Source organism: Eutrigla gurnardus (genome assembly GCF_963514095.1).
Source record: "Eutrigla gurnardus genome assembly, chromosome: 4".
In the NCBI taxonomy this organism is placed as follows: domain Eukaryota; kingdom Metazoa; phylum Chordata; class Actinopteri; order Perciformes; family Triglidae; genus Eutrigla; species Eutrigla gurnardus.
Genome location: NC_139918.1, coordinates 14824853 through 14846508, shown reverse-complemented (window position 1 = coordinate 14846508; position 21656 = coordinate 14824853). Strand labels below are relative to the sequence as shown.

Genomic DNA, 21656 nt, shown 5'->3' with positions numbered 1-21656 from the left:
GCGGTAGACAATGGATGGATGGACATTGGTTATTATGACAATTAAAAATATCAACATTAAGTGCCCTTTTCTCTGAGGGAGCATTTGTCTGAGTGGTCTGATGGTTGGTCATGTGACTTTTGGACGCTCATTGTCACCTTCGCTGCCTCCTCTAATGCTACTCTCACACTACCTTATGTGATGACGGACATATGAGACTGTGTCTGCACCCTGTCAATGCACCTCCGAGTTCAGGCCAACTGAGTTACAGCTTGTGTGAATAAGGTAGAAGGTAGAAGAAGACAGTAAATATTAGATAAATGATAATATACTACACCCCATAAATTAGGTGTAGTCATGCTATACTCATGAGTGGTGTTGTGTTTAATGAGAAAGGATTGCGATATGACAAGGAACTCTGAATAATGCTCTACTGCTCTTCACGTGACAGCTTAATAAAGCCTTTCTGACTGGATGAACTGGCAGGCTGTCAGCAAAAACCATACAACCATAATGAGCCATATTCCCAGGAGTAGTCTGGATTTTATGATCTGCTCCGACTGCATTTAAAAACCACCTCATGCTTTTAATATTAATGCAAGTCTGATGTGTGCGTGTGTTAAGGATACCATCTGATACCAGGAGCCCTGGACCCTATACCAACCCCCTGTGGCCCTGCTGGCACTCTGCTCCAATCCTGTTCCAGAGTTTTTATCATCAAGGCTAATTTCTGCCTGTAATCTGATTAGGGCTCTGAGCTGCTTTAGCACCCTGCTGCGCTGTCTCTCTCGCTCAGCTCCCTTGCATGGACACACACACACGCACACGCAAACTGACACATACACATCCTCTATGACAGCCAGCCCGTGCAGGCTGTAACTTGCTGTGTAGCCAGGGCAGTCACTCTGCTGTGGCCATGTGTGTGTGTCCGTGTGTGTGTGTCGTCACCTTCATCCCTGCCTGTCTGCTTGCCGGTAGCAGCCCTCGCCTCCAGCGCTGTCACTCCTGCTGTCCACTGCCATCACCACCTCTGTGACCGGAGGGGAGTCTTCTGTTCTTCTCCCTAAACATGTTTCGAAACCCATGGATCTCTAGTTACCATGTGAACCATGAGAAGCCATGTGGCCAAGGTAAGGCCTTTGAAAGGGGAAGGCTTGGTCTGGCTATAGGATGACTTGCTTAACCCGTTGTGATACCCTTAACTCTACAGACAGCTTGGGGGGCTCGGCTAATGCAGTTTAGTCCCTTACGGAGATAAATGACAGTTTAGTGGCTGTCAGTGTCACAGTCGGCAGGGGGATTCGTGTTGGAAAGATGGGCCGCGAGGCTGCAGAGTTTCTTGGTTGGCTCCTGTCTAGTTTCCGTTTGCTTGGTTGGATCGGATGAAATGAGGATTCATGACCTGTGGAAGAGTCACTCATCCCTGTCTAATGCATTTGAGGATTTGGGGATATTACAAAGAAGACACGGAAGTTATAAATCTATCACTATGGGTATGGATGTTAACATCAGACTGCTTTGAATGAATGGGCTGTGTAGTTGAGTACTAATGAGATCATTTTTGTTCAGTGTTGTGTTTTCAACAGGTGTGTGTTATTACAGGCGATGCTTTTTCTACCTTGTCAATGCACTCCATCATTGCCTGCTGAGGTGGAGGAGGGCTGTTCATGTTCCACCGGCAAACCGTTCCAAACAGATTGTGTGCAAGTGAAGGTCCAGTTCACTCAGGAAGTCTATTTTGCCCCTCTGAATATTTATAGAAAATCCCTCTCCTCACCACGCTCACTTTTGGACCGTCAGCAGCCTAAGCTGCTCTCTGGCACTGTCAACCTTGAGCCTTGTTTTGTTGACAACCTGCAGGCGTTTCCAAGGGAAGCCGGGCTGACTTCTGCACAAGGGGCTTTCCAGACAGATAAACAGACAGATACATTTACACAAGTTTACCACAGGCTTCAAAAATCTCATTGTAGTTTTGAGCAAAAGATTATGTTTGAAAGACCACTGGGACCACAAACCACTGAGAAGCCCTTGAACTTGATGTCTAAGTGAGCATTAGGATTCTGATTCCACCACCACACCTTTCGCTTCTATACGCTCTGTCCTGCCAATCATTCCTTGCTGTATTGCCACAGATTCTGGTGGTCAAAATAGGCTGGAGGTTTTCTGGAGTCGTCTGGAGCAGTAACGCGATCTGTCTCCTATACTGGGATACAACTTTACAACAGGCTGCTGTTGCTATGACACGAGAGGGTCGGCTATTTGCTGGGAAGTGTACTGTTGGCGTAGTTTTTTTTTTTAAACCTAAATTGACAAGTGACTCATACTGATGCTGATAACTTCAAAACCTTGTTAGAAGGTAAAAATGTTGAATTGATGTTGAGTACAATTGCCAAACGAATACTGTTTGTAGTGCATTCATGATCAACTATTTACAAAAGCACACACCCATTCTAAAATACTCTGAAGTTTTGTTGGAAATATTCTTGTGTGAGACATGTTGCAGGTATGGCATCATATCATTTAAGTGATATATGTGAATGGGCAGTAGTTTTGTGGACACCATGCAGTATCATATGAGTATACATTTCTTTTTTGCATGAGTAGCCTGAGTGGGAATCAAACCAACAAAGCACTCGAGGTGCAGGTGTTCGGATCCAAAGCAATACCGTATTAGACAAACACAATAGGCTGCATCAGTGCGTCAGTGTTCTGTTTCTTCAGATGCCAAAAAAAGGACAATGAAATACAATTCAGAACATCCAGTTTGGGTAATCCGTCCACAAGTTTAAAGGCTTATCTGAAGCCGAAGGACTGCAGAGCAGTTATTGATGCTATTGACAGGAACTCTGGAAAGACGGGTTGGGTATGTTGCCGACATCATCACAGTCAGTCCACCCTATGCTTAAGGGAATGCACCCAGGGAAAGCTAGCGTCCCGGTTGAGTGGCCCCATGAGGGGATCCTCCCACACCAAGCAGCCGTCCTTGACCTGCCCAGTTGGATCCCCCAGAACGATGGCATGGACCCACCCATTGAGAAGAGTGATAATATTTCAGTCCATCATGAAACTCTTGGCAGGCCACATTTGACAATGTTAATGTGGTGGAAATCATCACTGAAACACATCACTTCATGTAAATGGATTTTCCGATTGCTCATCTTAATGTTTCCAATCTTTATTGGACGATCCGGAGCCCTCTGTGTCAGGACCCTTGCTGTGCTAAGACAGAGGTCTCAATGAAGTGAATGTGGGGGCTACACTTTTTTTGAATGTTTCCCTTCTACCGTACCCCTCTGTATGCTGTCTAAACAGCAGTAATATTAATAAGAGTTTAAATAATAATTAGCTTAATTTGTATGGCACCTTTCTTACAAGAAATGCAGTACAAAGCGCTTTACAATAAGAACACATTTCAATGGAGGTATTTCAAAACTTCAACAGAAACTCTGAACGTTTGACATTTGTGCACAGTTATTAGCTTACTCGTGACCTAGGCGTCTGAAGCCGGAAGGAAACACAGACCCTCCCAGTAAAAGTGAGCATTTAATGTTGATCCACTGAACTTCCAGAAAGGTACTTTCCATTTTGACCAGGATAACATTATCAAATACGAACAATTTCTTCCCAATGTCAGCACAGAGATACTGAGTATTAAAAGGTGGTGTTTGTCATTCAAGTTTAACGGCGTCTTGTTTCTCTTTTTTAGAGTTTGGATCTAAAGCTCGGGCCAAGCTCTGCAGCTCAGCCTCGTTGCCAACAGAGGCCTTAAGGTGAGTGTTTTGTTTGCAATCACCGAAATGACTTACGATGAGATGAGACTTTATGGATCCTTGATCAATAGATTGATGCAGCAGTACGAAAACAGATTAAGTACAAATAAATAGAGAAATAACATAAGAATTTGTTATATTTTGTAAGCATTTAGGTTTTTGTCGTTTTTGCTTTGTCATCATGATATGTAAGGATATAGGCTTGACTACAGTACTTTAGCTTATCATGCGCAGTAAGCATTAAAAGCTGGAGATGCCTGGAACAGCTTAACCTAAGACACTTTTTTGTTCACAGGGCATTAAAGCCATAATACCTTCTTCAGGAGCGCTTTGCACCCTAACCCTCTTTTGCATTAGTTTACATTGTTCCTGCTTGGTCTTAAGCTGTCTGGCAGAAAGAAACACAAGAACAGTTTCGATACATTTGAACAGAAACTCACAAGCAATTTTAACTAATTGGCTCCTTTTAAAAAAAATGTATCATTAAAATTATACAAAATAAAGACTACAAACCAATTCAGTCAACTCAAGTCTAGAAATGAAAATCACAAACTGCTAATTTTTAACAATACATTTAATAATTTCTGAAGGTTTTGCAAAATTTGGAAGTTTTTTCCCTGGCTTGTATGACTTGTTGATTGTGATATAAAGGCATTTAGACAGGACCTTGATTGTCTGCTTCCACTTGGAGGAGAGTCAGGACTTGATGACCTAGTTCTTAAGCTGGATCCTGTTGGGCGTGACACCAGCTGAGTTTCACCTTTGCCTCCAATGTCTTAAAGAGGCCAGCATTGCCGTTTAATCTGAACTAGCTGTAGGGCAATCTATATTTGAGCTACTTTCAGCATCACCACTTTACACTATCACTGAGGGAATTAAAAAAAAAAAGCAGCTGCTCATTGTGACTGTTTTCTCCTTCAGTTTTCAGAGCGACTTCTCCTTGGGGGACAAGACCGCGCTGGTCAAGAGTGTTTCAGATACAGATGCCAAACTTCTGGCCGTCCTTCCCAAGGGTGCACATTTGTTCTAACCACAAACAGTACCTCACAATCACACATTGTTTGTTACTTTTGACATGTTTGTGACACAAAATTTATATTTTCTCTTCTAATACTCAGTTTCAGAGTTGAAGAAATACTTTGAGGGAGCTGTCACAGAAGATTTGGGAATGAACAGGTATCTTCGGGGCTCACTTTTTTTCACATGATCCACATCTAAATATTTGTATAAATCCCAACTCGACTAAACAGCTGCCAGCCTTGACCCTCTACCCTTTGTCTCTGACAGGAAGGAGAGAATAGCCCGGCGCATGGAGGGGATTGAAAGTGATGCTCCACCTGCGCTGGTGCCCGGTGGTCTGGTAGCCAACAGGATGCTGGAGGAGGACCCTCCGCGGTACACCCGCGCCTCAGATCCCTGTGAGCCTTGTGTGATGGGTAAGCATGGCACGATGCCAAAACATGATACTGCTTTTTGTGGACTCCTGAAATGTAAATGAAGAAAATACTATATAGAATTTGTAAACAATATGATTTGTTGTTTTTAAAACTCACTCTTATCTCATCATGCCCTTGAGCACATATGCATACCCAGTTCCTCCAGTTCAGTTGACAACAATTGATATCTATGGTTATGCTGGCCATCTGTAATGTCGGTTTAGTACCTGTCACTGAAAATACACACAACAACTTTGTTCCATTCAGTTGTTGCATTCATTAATTGACATGAAAATCTGTGATGTGTTCACATGCTTAATGCCACATTTGTGTCATGTTGGACGGAAAGTACATTGACCACCGAACGCATCTGAACAACGGGTGGTCATTATTTCAAGGCACACATGGCAGCTGTATGCATTGAACATACTTAGGCCTATATTACTGATGATGATGCTATCTAACATGTGACTTGAATGTTTAATGGTATTCACAAGTCAGAAGCTGGTAATTACATGAACTCCCATGTGACGTGAATGTGGGATGATTCTTGGTTGTCAAGGAATATTGTTGATAAGTAAACAAGCATTTCCACTATTTACCACAGTGAGGCGCTACAGTCGAGAGGAGTTGGAGGCACCCCAGAAGCAGCTGTCGTCTCAAGACCGATCTCCCCAAGTCAAAGGTGGTGTTGGCAGTGGCCGTCAAGAGCCAATGTTGGTGTATGTGGACCCGGTAACGTTATCCACCTCCTCTACACCTACATCTGGCTCCTCAAACTCTGCCAGCCTCAGTTCCAAGGCTGAACGAATCGCCCGCTACAAGGCCGAGCGCCGCCGCCAGCTGTCAGAGCGTTATGGCATCCTCCTGGATCAGGAGGCGGACATTGACTACACACCCCGCTACCGTTCCCGCCGTGACACTGATGTGTCTGACCGACAAACAGCTGCCAGGCGAGAAAGAGACAGACAGGAAGCTGAGGAACAAGGGCGGGAGCCCAAGGTGCCATATCGCTCTGGCGTGGGCAGGGTTTATATGAGGACTCACCCAGATCCTGCCCCTGTTCCCACCTCTAGCCCCGCCCACTCCAACCAAGCCCCTCACCCCACCCAAGAAAGGCAGAGAAGATCTTCTGAGCGGGAAAAAGCAATGAACATTGAGAACTACCGGCGCGGTGGGGCTCAAGAGCCCTTAGTCACTTCTAGAGCCAGAACCCAGGGGCAGCATCCGTCTCAACCCCAACAGCAGCACCAGCAGCACCAACAGCACCAACAGCACCAGCAGCACCAGCAGCAGCAGCACCAACAGCAGCACCAGCAGGACATCGGCCATCAGGAGCCAAGCCCCGCCTCCACCAGGGATTACAGCATCGCAGCGGTGCCCAGCTCCCCTCGTACCGCCCGCCGGGCCTCCCTGCCCTCCACACGCTACGGCATCTCACCTGGGGATTTATTCGTAGAGCAGCAGGCCCAGAGCATCCTCAACAGACAGGGGTGAGTTTATAAAAAACGAGTTATAGCATTCACAAAATACATGAGCAGACAAGTGTCTGATGCAGTGGGCAACTCAAGTTGTGAAAAATGATCCCATCATTCTTCCCTTAATTTGGGGTACTATTTTATTACTTTTTTATTATTATTTGTGTCTGTCACCCATTATAAATGATTCTCCTTTTTTATTCTGAAAATATTTATTCAACCCCTTTTTTTAAACACAAAAATGGCCTCGATCATTATTCGAAGCCAATCAATTCCTCTGTGGGTAGTTCTATGTGTTCCCATTGGGTATGAGGTGATCCTTCCATTAGAAGTCTGATGTTGTGTCTGCAATGTATTTTGAAGCTACAGTTAAATAGAGTTTGAACCACATGAACCGGTGACCATATTTATTTTTATCTACTGGCTGCTCATAACCTCCTTTAGGAACATGTTATACATCTTTTTTTATTGGAATTGCACAAGATTCTTACTTGAAACTAAATCAGAAATTGATTTGTGCAGTAATTCAAGTAATTCAAAATCTTGAATGAACAAAGAGAAACTGGGAAACTCATGTGTTGACTTTCCACTGGCTGCTGAGCTAACTAGCCTGCTGCTTTTGCCACTGTGCTGGTATTTAGGATCTTTCTATACTGTGGGCGCAGCTCTGTCACATCCTGCTCCACTTTCACTTGCAAAGGGGCTCTGGGGAGCTCATCAGGGAAAGGTTGTAGGGCAGCAGGGTACATGGCAGGGTTGGTTTTTGGAGGGTATACGATTTCCCTGCTTGCCATGAGAGATAACAGCAGCTTGGTTCATTAGTGAAGAGCTTGAGTCACTTTCTATTATAAAGTCATTTAGAATTGGCCTTGATGTCATTGAAGCACTGACAAGTGACACAATGTGCTATTAACTGAAACCTATAAATGATATAAAGTCATATGAAAGTAAAGAAGCGGATTCAGCTAAATATAATTCTAACACTGAAAAATAGTCACACTTTGTGGAACAACATATACAAAGTGCGCATTTTAAATTGATTCTGGAAACAAAGATCAGACTTTTCAACATCTGCAACATGAGAAAATAATGGTGATTACAGTTCTGCTGATCGGTGCCGCTCACTTTGCTCTGATCTTTAAAACAATGATCAGAAGTTTCCCTCAGGGTTTAACACTGTGACCACATCATCTTGTAGCCTGGCCGCCCTGGCAATGAGCGACTCGTCTCCCAACACAGACTCAGAGAGTGATACTCAGACAGACTTCAGCTGGCCTTCAAGGTACTTCCTGTGCAGAATGTCATCAGTAAAAAGACCTCATAATGCCCAGCAGTCCACCGAGTACATGTGTTTAATCTGGCTGCATTCACCAGAGAAGTGCGGATTCATTTTGTAATGATTTTCTATTTCTTGCGCTTTTACTATCACAGTATTCATGTGTCTTTAAAAATGATGAAAGAGGATGTCTTAAATATTCTGCATTCTGGGCATACTCTCTCAAAATACTTCTAGGAACGCCTTAAAAAAGTAAAGTAACAAGATAATAAGCCAGCACTTTAAAAACACAGTCTGGGTGGACATGCAGCTAACATGTTCCAATATATATCTTCTAACAGTGCAATATCATATTTCATTGAGTAATAATTCCCTTAATATTTGGTATCATTGTCTTCCATTTAACTGCGTTAACTGACATACTTTCATCCCTTACTTAGTCTTAACATTCATTCGTCAAAACTGAATACATACAGTCATTTTTTATCAGTTTTTCTGAAGACAGATTTTTTAAATTTATGCTATGATCTTATCGCATGTTTTAATTGTCAATAGCAATACCCAGTTTGAAAGTAGTACAGTTAATCCATCCCACCTGAGAATCAAAGAAAGATGTCTTTAAAGTTAGTTATATAAAGTTATATATATATTTTTGTTTTAGGCTTAACTGTCCTTTTAGTTCTCTTAAAACATATTAGACAGTTTCTGCTAACTCAATACAGTTCACCTCAAAGACCTTGCAGGAAACAAGTGTACTTGACCTTCTCTTAAAGCTCTTCTGCTGCATTACTCAGATCACTTTCTATAAACATACCTAGAACTCTGTAAAACTGACCACTTGTTATTCAGTGCAATACCATCAGTCTTGTTCAATCAGTTGTTGCTGTGTTTGACCTGGGTTTCATGAGCAGTTGAGTTGGCGAGCCGGAGTTGATGTGGTGACAACATTAGTCAGCTCGATTGCCCTGACCCAGTCCTTCATAGACCCACTGACTCAGCACTAGTCAGCTGAGGCCGCAATCACATCCCCCCTCCTCAGATTCTGGTCTGTTAACCCCTATGAAATTACATCTTTGTACCCCGTCAGTGACTTTGACCGAGTTGTTGCATAAGATAAGACCCTGATTCTGTTTTTAGAGCTTGCATGAATGTTTTTTTTAAATCACCTGATATAGTTTTGTGCTGAAAGGATTTTAGTGCGAAACAGATTATCAGAAATGTTAGATTTTTTTTTCTATGACTCCTGGAGGGTTTTACCATCAATGTCCATGAGTGTACGTGTATTTCTGGACTTGGCGGTGGCCCAGATAATGACAGCTTGCTGATAGCGTGTGAAAGGATGAAGGCCCATGACCAGCCTGTGAGCTGTATGGACAGGTGAAATTCATAGAGGCAACGTCTAGCATGGTGAGACAAACCTTTTAGAGAGTGTTAGTAAAGCTTAATTGATTTTTTTATTTATTGGTACACTCACAACTCTGTGGTGCTCCATTCACAAATAACAGGAAGGAAAACCAAAACACTCTTTCTGAAGTCTATTTGTCTGAAATATTATATAATATATACATAATTTTCTAGCTAGTATATATGTTCCATGAATACCAGCGGCACCAACTGCCTTTGTAGCCTTATCAGATGCTTATGCTTAGTGTGTACTTGTGTCGTACAGTTACTGTGTAAGTCCTCCATGGCATGTCAGATAAAGCAGAGGCCCATCAATTATGTATGGCTTAGTGGTCTACAATGAGATTAGAGCAACCTTTGGCTACCAGGGGTCAGAAAGTTGGAGATGAAAATAGTTTGGCTTTCTTTTTTGGCATGGAGACATCATGGGGAGAGAGTTGTTTGAACTAAGACTCATATTTAAACACAGGGCATGCCACTGCTTGACCTTGTTGCAATTCTACTGTAGGGTTTGAGAGCTCAAGTTGGTCCCATGATAGTCTTGCATCATCAACTTTTGTAAAGTTGAGTTGCAGATGTTAAAGGTTGAGTTGGTGATTCTATTCAGAAACACTTTCTGTTATATTACTCCTCCTACTGACATACTGATAGCAATGAATAAATTAAATGCTCTGACATAAAACATTTTTTATTGTGGCCGTGGCAGGACTGTGGCCGGAGCAAATAATTGGACTTGCTTACTTCCTAATTGGGAGCACACCAATCTCGAGCACTTGTTGGGGTGTTCTGGGGGAGTGGCTTTGAAGTTACAGTCTCTGTGGTTTTTCCAAATTTGTCTGCCATATGCAAGATTATTTGTTTATTTGATCATTTACCATCCTTTCTGTTCCTTTAGAAAAAAAGCTTGGGTTGAGTTGATTTTTTGAGTATGGAGAATTCCGCTTGTCTTTAATTGAACTGGAATCTCAGTGTCCCTTATCCATTCCTTTCCTCAAGACTCCGAGTAAGAGAACGATTGTCCAGGGATGAAACTGTCCAGAGGCCCCACGACTGGAGTCCAGACAGGCACCAGGGTAACAGACACCGTACTCAGGGGAACACTGCTCAGTTCACGGCACAACGCTCAGAATCCACCCAGCAAAGGACTGTCCCCCAGCCTCAGCCCACCCCAGGCCACCATCCTGCCCATGGCCAAACAGTGTACCCTTTCTCCGCCCCTGAGTACCAACACTCTGGCCCTGTTGTTGACACTCAGCCCTATATGGCCATCCCTGCCCCCGTGGCTAGTGCAAAACCTTCCGGACCTCCAGAGGTACAACCACGAAGGAGAGTGAGTGCCGAACAAATCCATGCCACCCACAGGGAGGCTAGATTGGAGGCCAGGCAGGCCCTGAAGGAAGAGGCCCAAACAGAGGGCCTGCTTAAGAGCAGGAAAGCTGTGTTGCCCTCAGAGATTCGCAGAAGGGAAAAGAGTGTGGATGATACTCATAGGGGTCGGCATGAAGACATGGACTGGCAGAACTACAGCCCAGAACAGAGGAGAATGAGTCGAGGCGAGGAAGACTGGGATCGAGAGAGACCGAGGGAGAGGGGGAGGGAGAGAAATGTCGAGAGGATTAGAGAAAGAGGGAGAGAGCATCTCTCTAGCCATGACAGCCAAGAGGAGAGAGCGTTTCAATCTATGCAGCCTTCCCTCACCTCTGTACACCAGCAGCCCAGACAACATCAACCCACAGAGCCTGTGTACCATCAAGAGCCCCAAATTCAGCAGCAAGAGAGCCCAGCGCAACAACAGTATGAACCCAGAAAGAGACAACGCGGTGCTCAAGTTCAACAGCAAGATCCTCAAATGCAGCATCAGTACGACCACTCAAAACAGTCGCAAGAGCCTCAAAAACAGCCATCTCAAAGACAGCAGGAGTGTGCGCTCCCAAGACAAGAGCCTCCAAGTCAGCAGCAAGACTCTCAGAGAAATCAACAAGAGCCCCAATTAGATGAAAACTTTGAGCCTCAGAGGCGACAGCAGCCAGGTCCATCAGGGAACCACCGGTTTGACTCAGCCGTCTATCTCCAGAAGAGCTCCTCTTTGCCGCAGGCCAAACCCAGGGGCATGGAAGGAGGGCCCAAACCCAAGATACGAACCCGCGCTATGTCAGATATAGGTATAAGCGAGCATTCTGCCATGTATCGTATGGAAAGGGCAGCGGCCAACAGAGAGACATCCAGGGTCATCCCTCCATCAGGAATGGCTAACGGGGAGATGGGCTCCTTGGACACCAGGGTGTCAGTAGCACAGCTACGACACTCATATCTGGAGAATGCCAACCGGAAACCTGAGTTGTAGGTCCACTGGCATGGGCTCTGTGTTGCATCGCTAAATAACTTTCTAACGCTGCATTTGTAAGCTTTTGCAAACAAATAATCCAATGATCCAAGGAAGATACTGCTGATAGACTGTCACTCTGCGGCATGAAATGTGTCAAGGTGTGTTGCTATGACCATCTACCATTATCATGTTCATCGTCATGTCTGCAGTTTGGTTTTTTGAGCTTAACTTACTTGTGCACTTACAATAGCATCAGTTCTTGCAAGGAAGTTGTCTGCTGCTGCATGTTGACTTTGGGTGATGGCACTTCACAGTTGGGTTGCAGTAAGGTTATGCTCAGAGACCCTGATCTTCTAATTCGAGTGCAGTTTCTGGTAAACTGCTAACAAATGTGAACAGTTTACCAATCTACTAAAACCATCCTTTGTTCATAGTTTTCTTACATCTACTTTTCCTTTTTGTTGTCCTCGTCAATCTTTCTGAATCTATACACCACTCTAAAAGCGAGACTACTAAAGTAGATCTGTCAGCAATGGAGGTAGACCCAGCTAGCAGCAGTGATCGGGACAGGGGTGCCCGGAGACCTCGACGTTACATCACTCCAGGAGACAGTCGCATGTCGGAGAGGTTTAGGACGCAGCCCATCACCTCTGCAGAGCGGTTGGAGTCAGATAGGTACAGGAGAGACTCTCTGTCTCTGCAGGAGCTCTTCAGAGTCTTTGTATTTATTACATGATGTATTTATTGAATACACTGAATTGCATGGCAGAGCATGGTTCTAGGATGGCATTCAGCTCATGATGATCACACCACTCAAATTATATAAATGCTTATGCATGACATATGATTTCTGCAGGTCTCGTCTTAGCCCATCACAGCTACAGGATACTGAAGGTAAGTTCAGTCTACTACTTATATGAACGTACAATTCGTCATCATTTAAGGACATGTTATTGACATTTTTCCAGAAGTAACAATACAGTTGATGCCATGTAACATAATTGTTCTCTTTTTCATTAGAAGGAAAACTGGACGATAGGGCCAAGATGAGTGTGGCTGCCAAGAGATCTCTCTTCAGGGTACACTTCCTACGTTATGTACATTTCAATCATAAAAGCAGATGATAAATACCAGTATATATTTTCGAATTAGCAATGTTTTAGAATCATGATCTCCAAACAAAAAGCCCTAGCTTTGTTCAGATTTCCAACAGACGATGCTGTTTTTGGTATTGCAGGTACCATATTTAGGTATTGATAGACATTCAAATAGGGCTGCACGGTGGTGTAGTGGGTAGCACTCTCGCCTTAAAGCAAGAGGGTCCTGGGTTCGATTCCCGGGTCGGGTTCCTTCTGTGTGGCGTTTGCATGTTCTCCCCGTGTAAGCGTGGGTTCTCCGGCTTCCTCCCACAGTCCACATGTTAATTATAAGCATCCAAACATCTATCAATGCTGTGAATTGCGACTATTCAGGAGAAAATAACATTGATTTGGATGAGGTTTTTCTCTGAATGTTGCCCCAGGTTGTTTTAGAAAAAAAAAAAAAAAAAAAACGCCTTAATACACCGTTGTGGGCCTCAGCTTTACTGAACCAAAGTACTGTGGTTTTACTGACATATTCTTCCAGGAGCTAGAAAGGACATCAGATGGAAGTATTCCCAAACCACGCTCTCGAAACACTGCTGTCGAAAGGCGTCTGAGAAGAGTTCAGGACCGGTCACACACTCAACCCGTCACTAACAAGGAGGTGGTCAATGTCTCAAGGTAGATCTGTATAGCTGTATTCTGCATCATGCAATTTGTAGAATATATACTGTTCCTGTCTTTTTCTCTTTATTTTATACTTTCACCTTTTTATGTCGCCTTTCTGGTTGTCTTCAAACACCACTTTTAACTTATTTTAGTCATCTTTTGTTAATTTCACCTCTCAACTCCTTATCTTGGTCTTGCATTTTAATTCATACCTTCTTTTCTCCACTTTTAAGTGATCCTGCCCCATCGTCACAACCAACGAGTATCCACGCTAATGTAACTCATGCCCCCGGCCCCACTGCAGTCTGCACCAGTGTGACCAGCATCAGGTACAGCTGGGCTGCTTACTTATATATGCTTTCCATCTGTGTGAGTCTGCATGTGTTGCTTACTTACTCGTTACCCCTGTAGGATATACCTGCTTGTACTGTATGTAAACACACAGGATGTCTATATTGAATGACAAGCAGCTTAGTTTTACATCTGTCATTTTCTCTTTGTTATAAAAAATGTGTAGAAATAAAATATTCACAAGGACACTTTTACCTTAATGAATCAAAGTATTTCACCAAGCGGATTCATTGCTATTAACATAGAGATTAATTTGCATTTAAGCTATAAAAAAGCTACCCTTCGCTTCAAATCTATGCATTATGGAAGGACAATGTTGATTGCAACAAATCGAAATGTACTGCCAGTAACAGAAGTGGAAGCCGCTTCCTGTCATTTGTACTCATTGTGCCACAGAGGCATTTTTAACCTCCAACTCCCTCTCCTGGCTGCAGTGCTGATCTGTTCATCCTCGGCTCATCTTACCTTGTTATTTCTGCCCCCCTCACGTGCTGCTTCTTCACTGTGTGCACCTTATAGGGGAAGAAAGTCAGCGTTTACACAATAACTCATTTACTACTTCTCATGCCCAGTTTCCAAGCATTCCCTCTTGAAGCACCACTGCAGCTCACAAATATCAGTGAAGAAAAGAGGTTACATACCTCATGGAAAGGTCAGAGGTCGAGTCAGTTAAAGCCCTTTGCATGTCTGGGTTCACGTGTCCTACAGTTTGTTTACCAACCCTGGTTTAACTTAGCACAGTGCCGCGAGATCTCCATAACCCCTCCAAACATCCGAGTGCATTATATGATTATCTGGCATATGTGTGCTGATCTACTTATGTCTTTGTTGCTATGCCTATAATCTGCCGCAGTTGTCACAGTTATTTCACCTGTTAGCTAGTGTTTGCATGTATGTTCAGTTCTTTCTTATTTAGCAGATGAATATATTTTTTTGTTTCCTTAAGACGGTAGGTGTTTGAATAGAAACAGGTTACAGTTATTTCATTTAAAACTGAAAATTAAAAAAAATACTCAAATGTCTTTGAAGATTCTTGGTCATCCATGTCATAGGATATCTAAAACTTAGAAGTCAAAGGCAACTAAATGTTCTGCCGTCTAGAAACAGAAATCAAATGGTTATTAGTCTTACACCCATCCCTTACCCACTGACGTCCCACTGTCTTTATCCAGTATTCAGGCCTCCTCGAAGCCGGCCTCAGCAGTCCAGGATCAGGAGAAGGAGACCCAGGAGCACCAGAAACCAGCTCAAGCTCCCAGTGCTGGTCCTGTGGGAGATAGCCTCGAGTTTTTCTCAGACGAACCCGACCTATCCACCCTCACCTTGGCTGAGAAGATGGCCCTCTTCAACCGCCTGGCTGTACCTACAGGCAAAACCGCAGAGGGGGCCAGAGGAGACACCCGCCAGCGCAGGGCCAACACCCGATTTCAGACTCAACCCATTACCCAGGGGGAGGTGGAGCAGGTAGAATAAGCCTGTAATGTTTTAAATTATCGTTTCTTTTTGAGAGGAAAATCAAGGTGTAATGCAGCTTGTAGGACAGACACCCCCCACCAACCTTGCTGGCATTCATCCTAATTGCCCCCTTAAATTGAATGATGAGTCTGATGAAGTTTTTAAGAGAGGAGTAAGTCACAAAAACATTTTTGTTATGACCAAACGTTATATATAGATATAGCCACCAACGTGAAATTAGCACAGAAGCATACCAACAATAGCATCAGCAGATATTTGTGACATTTGCAAGTATGACAGTAGAACAGAATTAATTAAAATGAACAACACTACATGGGAAGATTATTTGGTTGTAAGATCTTCTTACAGTAAATAGGCCCGAAGCAACGGACGATTCACTTCCAGGTCACTGACACTGTTTTGCAGTGTACCAGTTTCTCTTGGTGCGTGATGGATGAATTATAAGATTCAGCTGGATGATTCTCAGATACAAGGAAATGAGCAGAGGTCACAGAGTTTGTTCTGCATTTGCATTTTAGTATCTTCTCCATGGAAGTTCAGAAAGACCAAAGTTGGGATAAAATTCCATCTACATTGCCAAAATGTCACCCGACGTGTCACCACTTTTCACCGACACGTTGTCCACAGATGACTTACATGCAAAGACATGATCAAAGTTGATATTCCTTCCATAACAGGTAGCGTTCAGCTCCAGCATTTTCTCAATAGTCACTGGTGTCTACACAGGAAGCTGAGGCGCCGGCAACCTCTGAGGTGTGTAACGGTGACTTAGCGGCCAATCAGGGAAAACATGTAAGACCCCTGCTGCCTGTATGGAGCTTCTGATTGGTTGCATCAAATGGCCAGCTTTTGATTGATGGGCCCGCTTGTGACCAATGTTGTCTTGTCTTGTCTTGTTTACAGTAGCTGAGCTCCGCTTGATTATATCCATAAATGCAATTCAGTGTGCATTTTAAGTGGTAGATGTTGCTTTGCTACAAGGAATTGTTCTGAAAGTTTAGGGAGCCTTGTTTGTTTTCCATGGATCCTTATTTATGGATGGAAGTGGATTCTGTGACATGCTTCACTGCATAACAGGCATGAGATTCTTTGACTGCAAATTCTGCATGCTAGTTTATTTAGGCTTCCTGCCAACTTAAATGAACTAGCAAAAGAAAAAAAAAATGCAGAAAATGTGTATCTAGATGGATCTGGCTGTGTGCAGACATGTGTAAAGTCAATACGAAGACCTTGTATTGCTGCCAAGGAAGAAGAGATGGGTCAGAGTTCAATATACCACACACTAATATTGATGCTTATAATGATACAGCTTTAATGTTAAACATTAACAAGTAAATTAATAAAAGTCTTTTTCTGTTGTCACATTATTAGTACAGTGGTATACCTGACACAAGTAAGTGTGAGAGACAATGGCCACATTTATGAGAAATACGCCAATTTAAAAATATACATGAAGGAAACCACTGTTTATTCCATGCATTCATTTGAATGAAATGTATTAAATAGAGGTTACCAGACCAGATTGTGGTGAAATTGGTCATGAATGACATAGCTTAGATGCTTACGAGTGTCGTAAGATAAACTGTATGGGCAAATGTTTGTCTGTTTTGTCTTTTTGATTCAGTTGTGCTTGACAATTTGCTTTGCAGCTGCGGCTTCATGAGCAAACCTGCAAACTACTCAATATTGTTTCCATAATTTGCTTTGATTGCTGCAGTTCTTTCTTTGTCATCTCACTTAATTCTTCCATCCATTCATTTGTTGCATTAACACCCACAAATTCATCCATTACTTGCTAATTTCCCTGCCTCGGCCACATGTAACCCATCCCTTCTCCAGCTCTCCTGTTGTATTTCTCTCCATTCTGAATATCTGACATGATTCCTGCTGTTCCTGCAGCTGAAAAACGGAGGTGAGATCAAACTGGAGCCCCTGTCAGCCTCCCTCATCCGCTCCGTGGCGGCCGTCACCTCCCAAGCCTCCGTCACCACGGTAACCATCACGCCTGGCAGCAGCGGCATTGGCGATGACGACAGTCTCCGTCCAGGGAAGTCCACAGCCATCCCCTATATACCTGCCCAACAACAGGCTTCCGGCACCACAAGCAGCCACCAGGAGAGGGCGTTGAGGTATTTCTCCATGACCCAGAGTGGGGACCCAGGCCACCCTGAGCCTGAGCCCAACTCCTCCCCTCTCCTCCCTGAGAGCCGGCAGAGAGTGGGGGCTCCTCTTGCTCCCACCTCCTCCTCTGGTCACAGGCAGCAGGGGGAGGCGGTGGAGGAGGGCTTCAGAGAGCGCCAGGAGGAGGAGGTTAGGGGGAGACAGCAGGGAGGAGCCAGAGAAGAGATCCAAGACGGCAGCATTAAGGGAAAGCAGCACTCCCCCGACAGGGACCGGGACGGGAGACAGCAGCAGCAGCATCCCAAGCCTCAGCACTCTGCTGAGCCCTCTTTGTGGAGGGGCGAGTCAGAGCCTCTGCCCAGCTGGAGAGCCGCAGACGGACACTCCAAGGAGAGTAGAGAGAGAGCAGAGGGAGGAGGAAGAGGAAGAGGAGGGTACCTGAGAGAGGCAGCTCACGGCTCCTCCACACAGGAGCAGGAGAAGAGCAGCGGCCGGAGCCTGCCAGGCATCTCAGGTAGGTGGCTTCTCCGACGACTTCCACAGATATGAGATGGAGAGGAGTGAGTGAGAGAATAATAAAGGGATGTGAATAGCTGAGGGTAAAAGGAGGGATATGGGAAAGATGAAAACGGAGTGGACATAAAGGATGCTAAACAGAGAAAGGGAGTGACAAAAAAGAAGGGGAAGCAATGTCTAGGGAAGGGGCTATTCTCATTATCCTCATTGTCTTATGCAGCATGCTCCCACGCATGATTGCTTTCTGCCGGCTGCACACACACTTGTCCCAGCTGGGGGTATTTGATTTGGCTGATACAGAGAGCAAGAGAGTGTGTGAAGGAGAGAGAGAGAGAGAGGCGTCTGAAACTGAATCTAATTAGCATATTTTTCCATGCATTTGCCTCGTGGCTCTCTTTGTCTGGGAAGAGGAAGCCCTCTCATTACATGCTGTTTGTCAGTTAATAGGCGCCAGAGATTTTTTTTAAATCGAACTCCGTGTGTTCACTGTCATGGCCTGTAAAGGGGCTGTGGTCCCTGTGCACCGTATTACGCCTGTGGGTTAGCTTTGCACATACTACAGTATAATGGGCCTGACCCGTTTTTATGTGCTAATGCAGGACGTGTCCACGGGTGGTCTTTTTCTCATGCATGCACACAAACAGTGCACAGAAAGACCAGGGCACTCAGGGAGAGAGTGCAGAACAATTGGCCGGCACTTCCATGAAGCAGGTAGAGGGCAGGAAGGACACAATGGATGCCTTGTCTGCAGGCCGTACTCCTATTTAGTTCTGCATGGGTCGATCTTCACTCAAGTATAATCTATTAGACTATCGTGTTGTGAGGCCAGAAGGACTGGCAATGACTGACACATATTCCCTGCAGACTTACCACTACATGCCTAACACTGACCCTTACCCTGACCTTAACAAAAGTCTTTAGCCTAACATGTGGTGGTTCACCAATGTTTTGACTCCTAATGTGAGAAGAGCACCCAAAATATGACTTATGTGAACAGGATACTGTACACAGAAATGACATGTATTTCCCTATAAAACCAGCTGCATGTGCATGCATGTGTTTTAGGGATGAGTACTGGTTACACAGGGGATTTATGGTTATCAAACAATAATTAACTCAAAGCCGCAGGACTCCACAAAGCTGTTTCCAAACAGCGTAGGTAAAAATGGATGTAATGGGAAATAATAATTTGGGGGAAAGCCTATGGTTTAGGTCTTTTGTGGGTGTGTGAACTGTGCTTGATTGACATTCTTTCACATGCTATGAGTGTTGTTGTACATGTCAGGGTGGGATAACCTACAGGTTAAAGATTAGCCTCAACAAACTCTCACTTTTGCACTCTATAATAACTTCTAACTAAAAATAATCTGTCAAAAATAATGCCGTGTGAGTGTGCAGAGCCGTTAAATCATCAGTGAAATGAACAGAAAACTGTGTGTAGGACATCAATTGAAGAACTTTATTGAGAGTTCTGTTGCAAAACATGATGACAAACAAGTAATTATTGGTTGCTTTACCCATGTTTGATTCTAGACATTTATAAAAAGTGAAAAAGTAAGAATAATGTTGTGGGTGACTCTGATACTACACAAATCATTTTGACCAGTTCACGTTTATGCATGATGATAAATATACTGTGTGCTTTTCTTTCAGACTTGCCGAATCATCCTGCGCCACTGAGGCCACTGATCGCTAAAGTGTCATCCAGGACCGTGTCTCACGTTTCAAGCAGCCAGCAGCAGCAAACCAAGAGCCAGCCTCCTCAGACTCTTCCTAAACCTTTCACACAGCAGCCTCCTCCAACACCACCCAAACCTCCAGTGGACGTCCAGCCCCCAACGTACCCCAAACCTTTCATTCAGTCCCCACAAACCCAGCCCAAACCTCAGGGATTCATCCAGCCTCTCCCTAAGCCTTACCTGCAGACATCCCCCCAGCCTCAGGCCAAACCCCTGGTGCCGCCACAGACACCACCCAAACCCCAGTCCTTCCCCCAGGGGCTGATCAAGTCCCAGTCCCTGCCCCTGGACCACATCGAGGACTTCAGCAGGCACAGTGACCATTCTGGAGATCTGCTGTCCCCCACAGACTCTGGAGACCAGCTGTCTGACGGCATGTCCGCCAAACAGATGTCCATCAAGGAGAGGTGAGTGATGGATTGGTGATGTTAAAAACGCATTATCCGTCAGGTTAATGCCACTATTAAGGCTTTGAGCCCAAAGTTGCCAGCGGCTGAGGCTGGCTGCCAAAAACACTGATTGAGCATCATTTCAGGATTATAGCACACTCTCTGACACCGGGCCCATTTTGTTTGCTGTTATTTTATACCTTACTGGGTGATTGACCAAATTTGGACAGTGTAGTGTGATCGCATATAAACCTTGGAACATTTGCTATGAGGAAAATGGGATGATTTAGCAGAATAAAAGCTGAATAATAATGATGTAACTTGAATGGCTATGACAGGTACGCTCATTTTACAGTATTTACTCTAGATGTGAAACAGTCCGTGGTGCATTTTTCTTCCTCCTCAATCCCTGTCACACGCTAAAATAAAATATACGGATAGTTAGTCTAACTTTATCTTCCACTGGGTACACTAAGGTGGAGAACAATTACTTTTGATTATCACCCCCACTCTTTGCAGGCAACAACACTGGGAACATAAAAAGCCGTTTGCAGAAAAGGGAGGAAAACTCTTGTTCTAAGAAATCATTGGCAATTGTAAAAGAGCAAACATTTTGCACAGATGGTCAGCAGTGGTGCAAAATGTGAGAGATAATAGGACAGAACAAATTATTTCCATCACAGATGCATTGTGGTCAGAACATGTGTTCAGTGGTGAGGGGAACTACTCATTACTTTCCTGTTGCATTCACAATGCTGCAAATTAAGAGAACAAGGTCCCTCCCAAAATAAAGGCCGGTCCCGGGCAAAGGCAGGGGGCGAAATGCTCCTTCAAACCAAATACCGAGCAAAGCCGGTGGCACAAATAAACCTTGATTCCATTCAAATCCAGGATCCAGTCAGAAATCTGAGCTGTCAGCAAAGATCAGACTCCGAGCCAGGGCCTCATACATGTGCAGCGTTTGATGGAATCAGGCAAAAGTCCTTGCAGTATGTAGGTTTGTTCCATCCAATGACATTTTTAGAGGTGAGAGTGATTCATTTTTAGCAGTTTCTTCTGCCAGCCAGCAGAGAGCCGTGTGGCCTCTGAGTATTTCTAGATTCTTCCCAATGCCCTCATTTCTGCCCTGTCCACACCCTAGCAGCAGAGACGGCGGCATACTTCCTTTTTCCCCTCAGCCATCCGTTATCAGCGCTTCGGAGGCCTTTTTCTCAACGGTCACATTTGCTGGCTTTCATCTCTGACCTGATTTTTCACTCATGAATGATCGTTTTCTGATGACCTTCATGGAAATAATGGAAATGCAGAACTGTTGTTCAGCGAGGACATTTTGCCCCATTAGCATACTTCACATGTTAGCAATTCAAGAGGTCCAAACCCATCACACCAAAACTCTATTTGCAGCTAGTTTAACACAGAGTTAAAATCCATTATTGAGTACATTACTGCCGATCCTGACTCTGCCTGTTCATTTTGGTATTTTACGAAAAAAATGTGATAAGTTAAAAGATCTGCTGCTAAGATTCGGATTCACCTTGACCATTGTCTTTTTTGTTTATTAAATAATTTCAAGATATTGAGCTCCAGTGAGGCACAATGTTTTAGTTGAATTCTAGATGTACATGTTCGTAACATGTTTGCCTA

General features: G+C 44.1%; 1 protein-coding gene across 18 annotated transcripts in view; it reads left to right on the top strand.

Annotated features, from left to right (window-relative positions):
• Positions 1-21656, top strand: part of svilb (supervillin b) — a 43934-nt gene that overhangs the window by 6201 nt on the left and 16077 nt on the right. For 6 of the 18 annotated variants that reach the window (XM_084008533.1, XM_084008548.1, XM_084008542.1 and 3 more), the window contains exons 1-17: positions 1454-1472; positions 3686-3749; positions 4671-4762; positions 4868-4925; positions 5037-5185; positions 5793-6678; positions 7862-7945; positions 10340-11683; positions 12174-12344; positions 12526-12563; positions 12690-12748; positions 13296-13432; positions 13654-13749; positions 14944-15235; positions 15974-16039; positions 17147-17882; positions 19538-20030. In XM_084008533.1, coding sequence (XP_083864659.1) covers positions 1469-1472; positions 3686-3749; positions 4671-4762; positions 4868-4925; positions 5037-5185; positions 5793-6678; positions 7862-7945; positions 10340-11683; positions 12174-12344; positions 12526-12563; positions 12690-12748; positions 13296-13432; positions 13654-13749; positions 14944-15235; positions 15974-16039; positions 17147-17882; positions 19538-20030 — 4769 coding nt within the window. In that variant the 5' untranslated portion in view covers positions 1454-1468. Of the gene's footprint in view, positions 1-990; positions 1110-1453; positions 1473-3685; positions 3750-4670; positions 4763-4867; positions 4926-5036; positions 5186-5792; positions 6679-7861; positions 7946-10339; positions 11684-12173; positions 12345-12525; positions 12564-12689; positions 12749-13295; positions 13433-13653; positions 13750-14943; positions 15236-15973; positions 16040-17146; positions 17883-19537; positions 20031-21656 lie in introns of those variants that run through there. The other 12 variants (XM_084008541.1, XM_084008546.1, XM_084008538.1 and 9 more) reach the window with 11 other exon arrangements.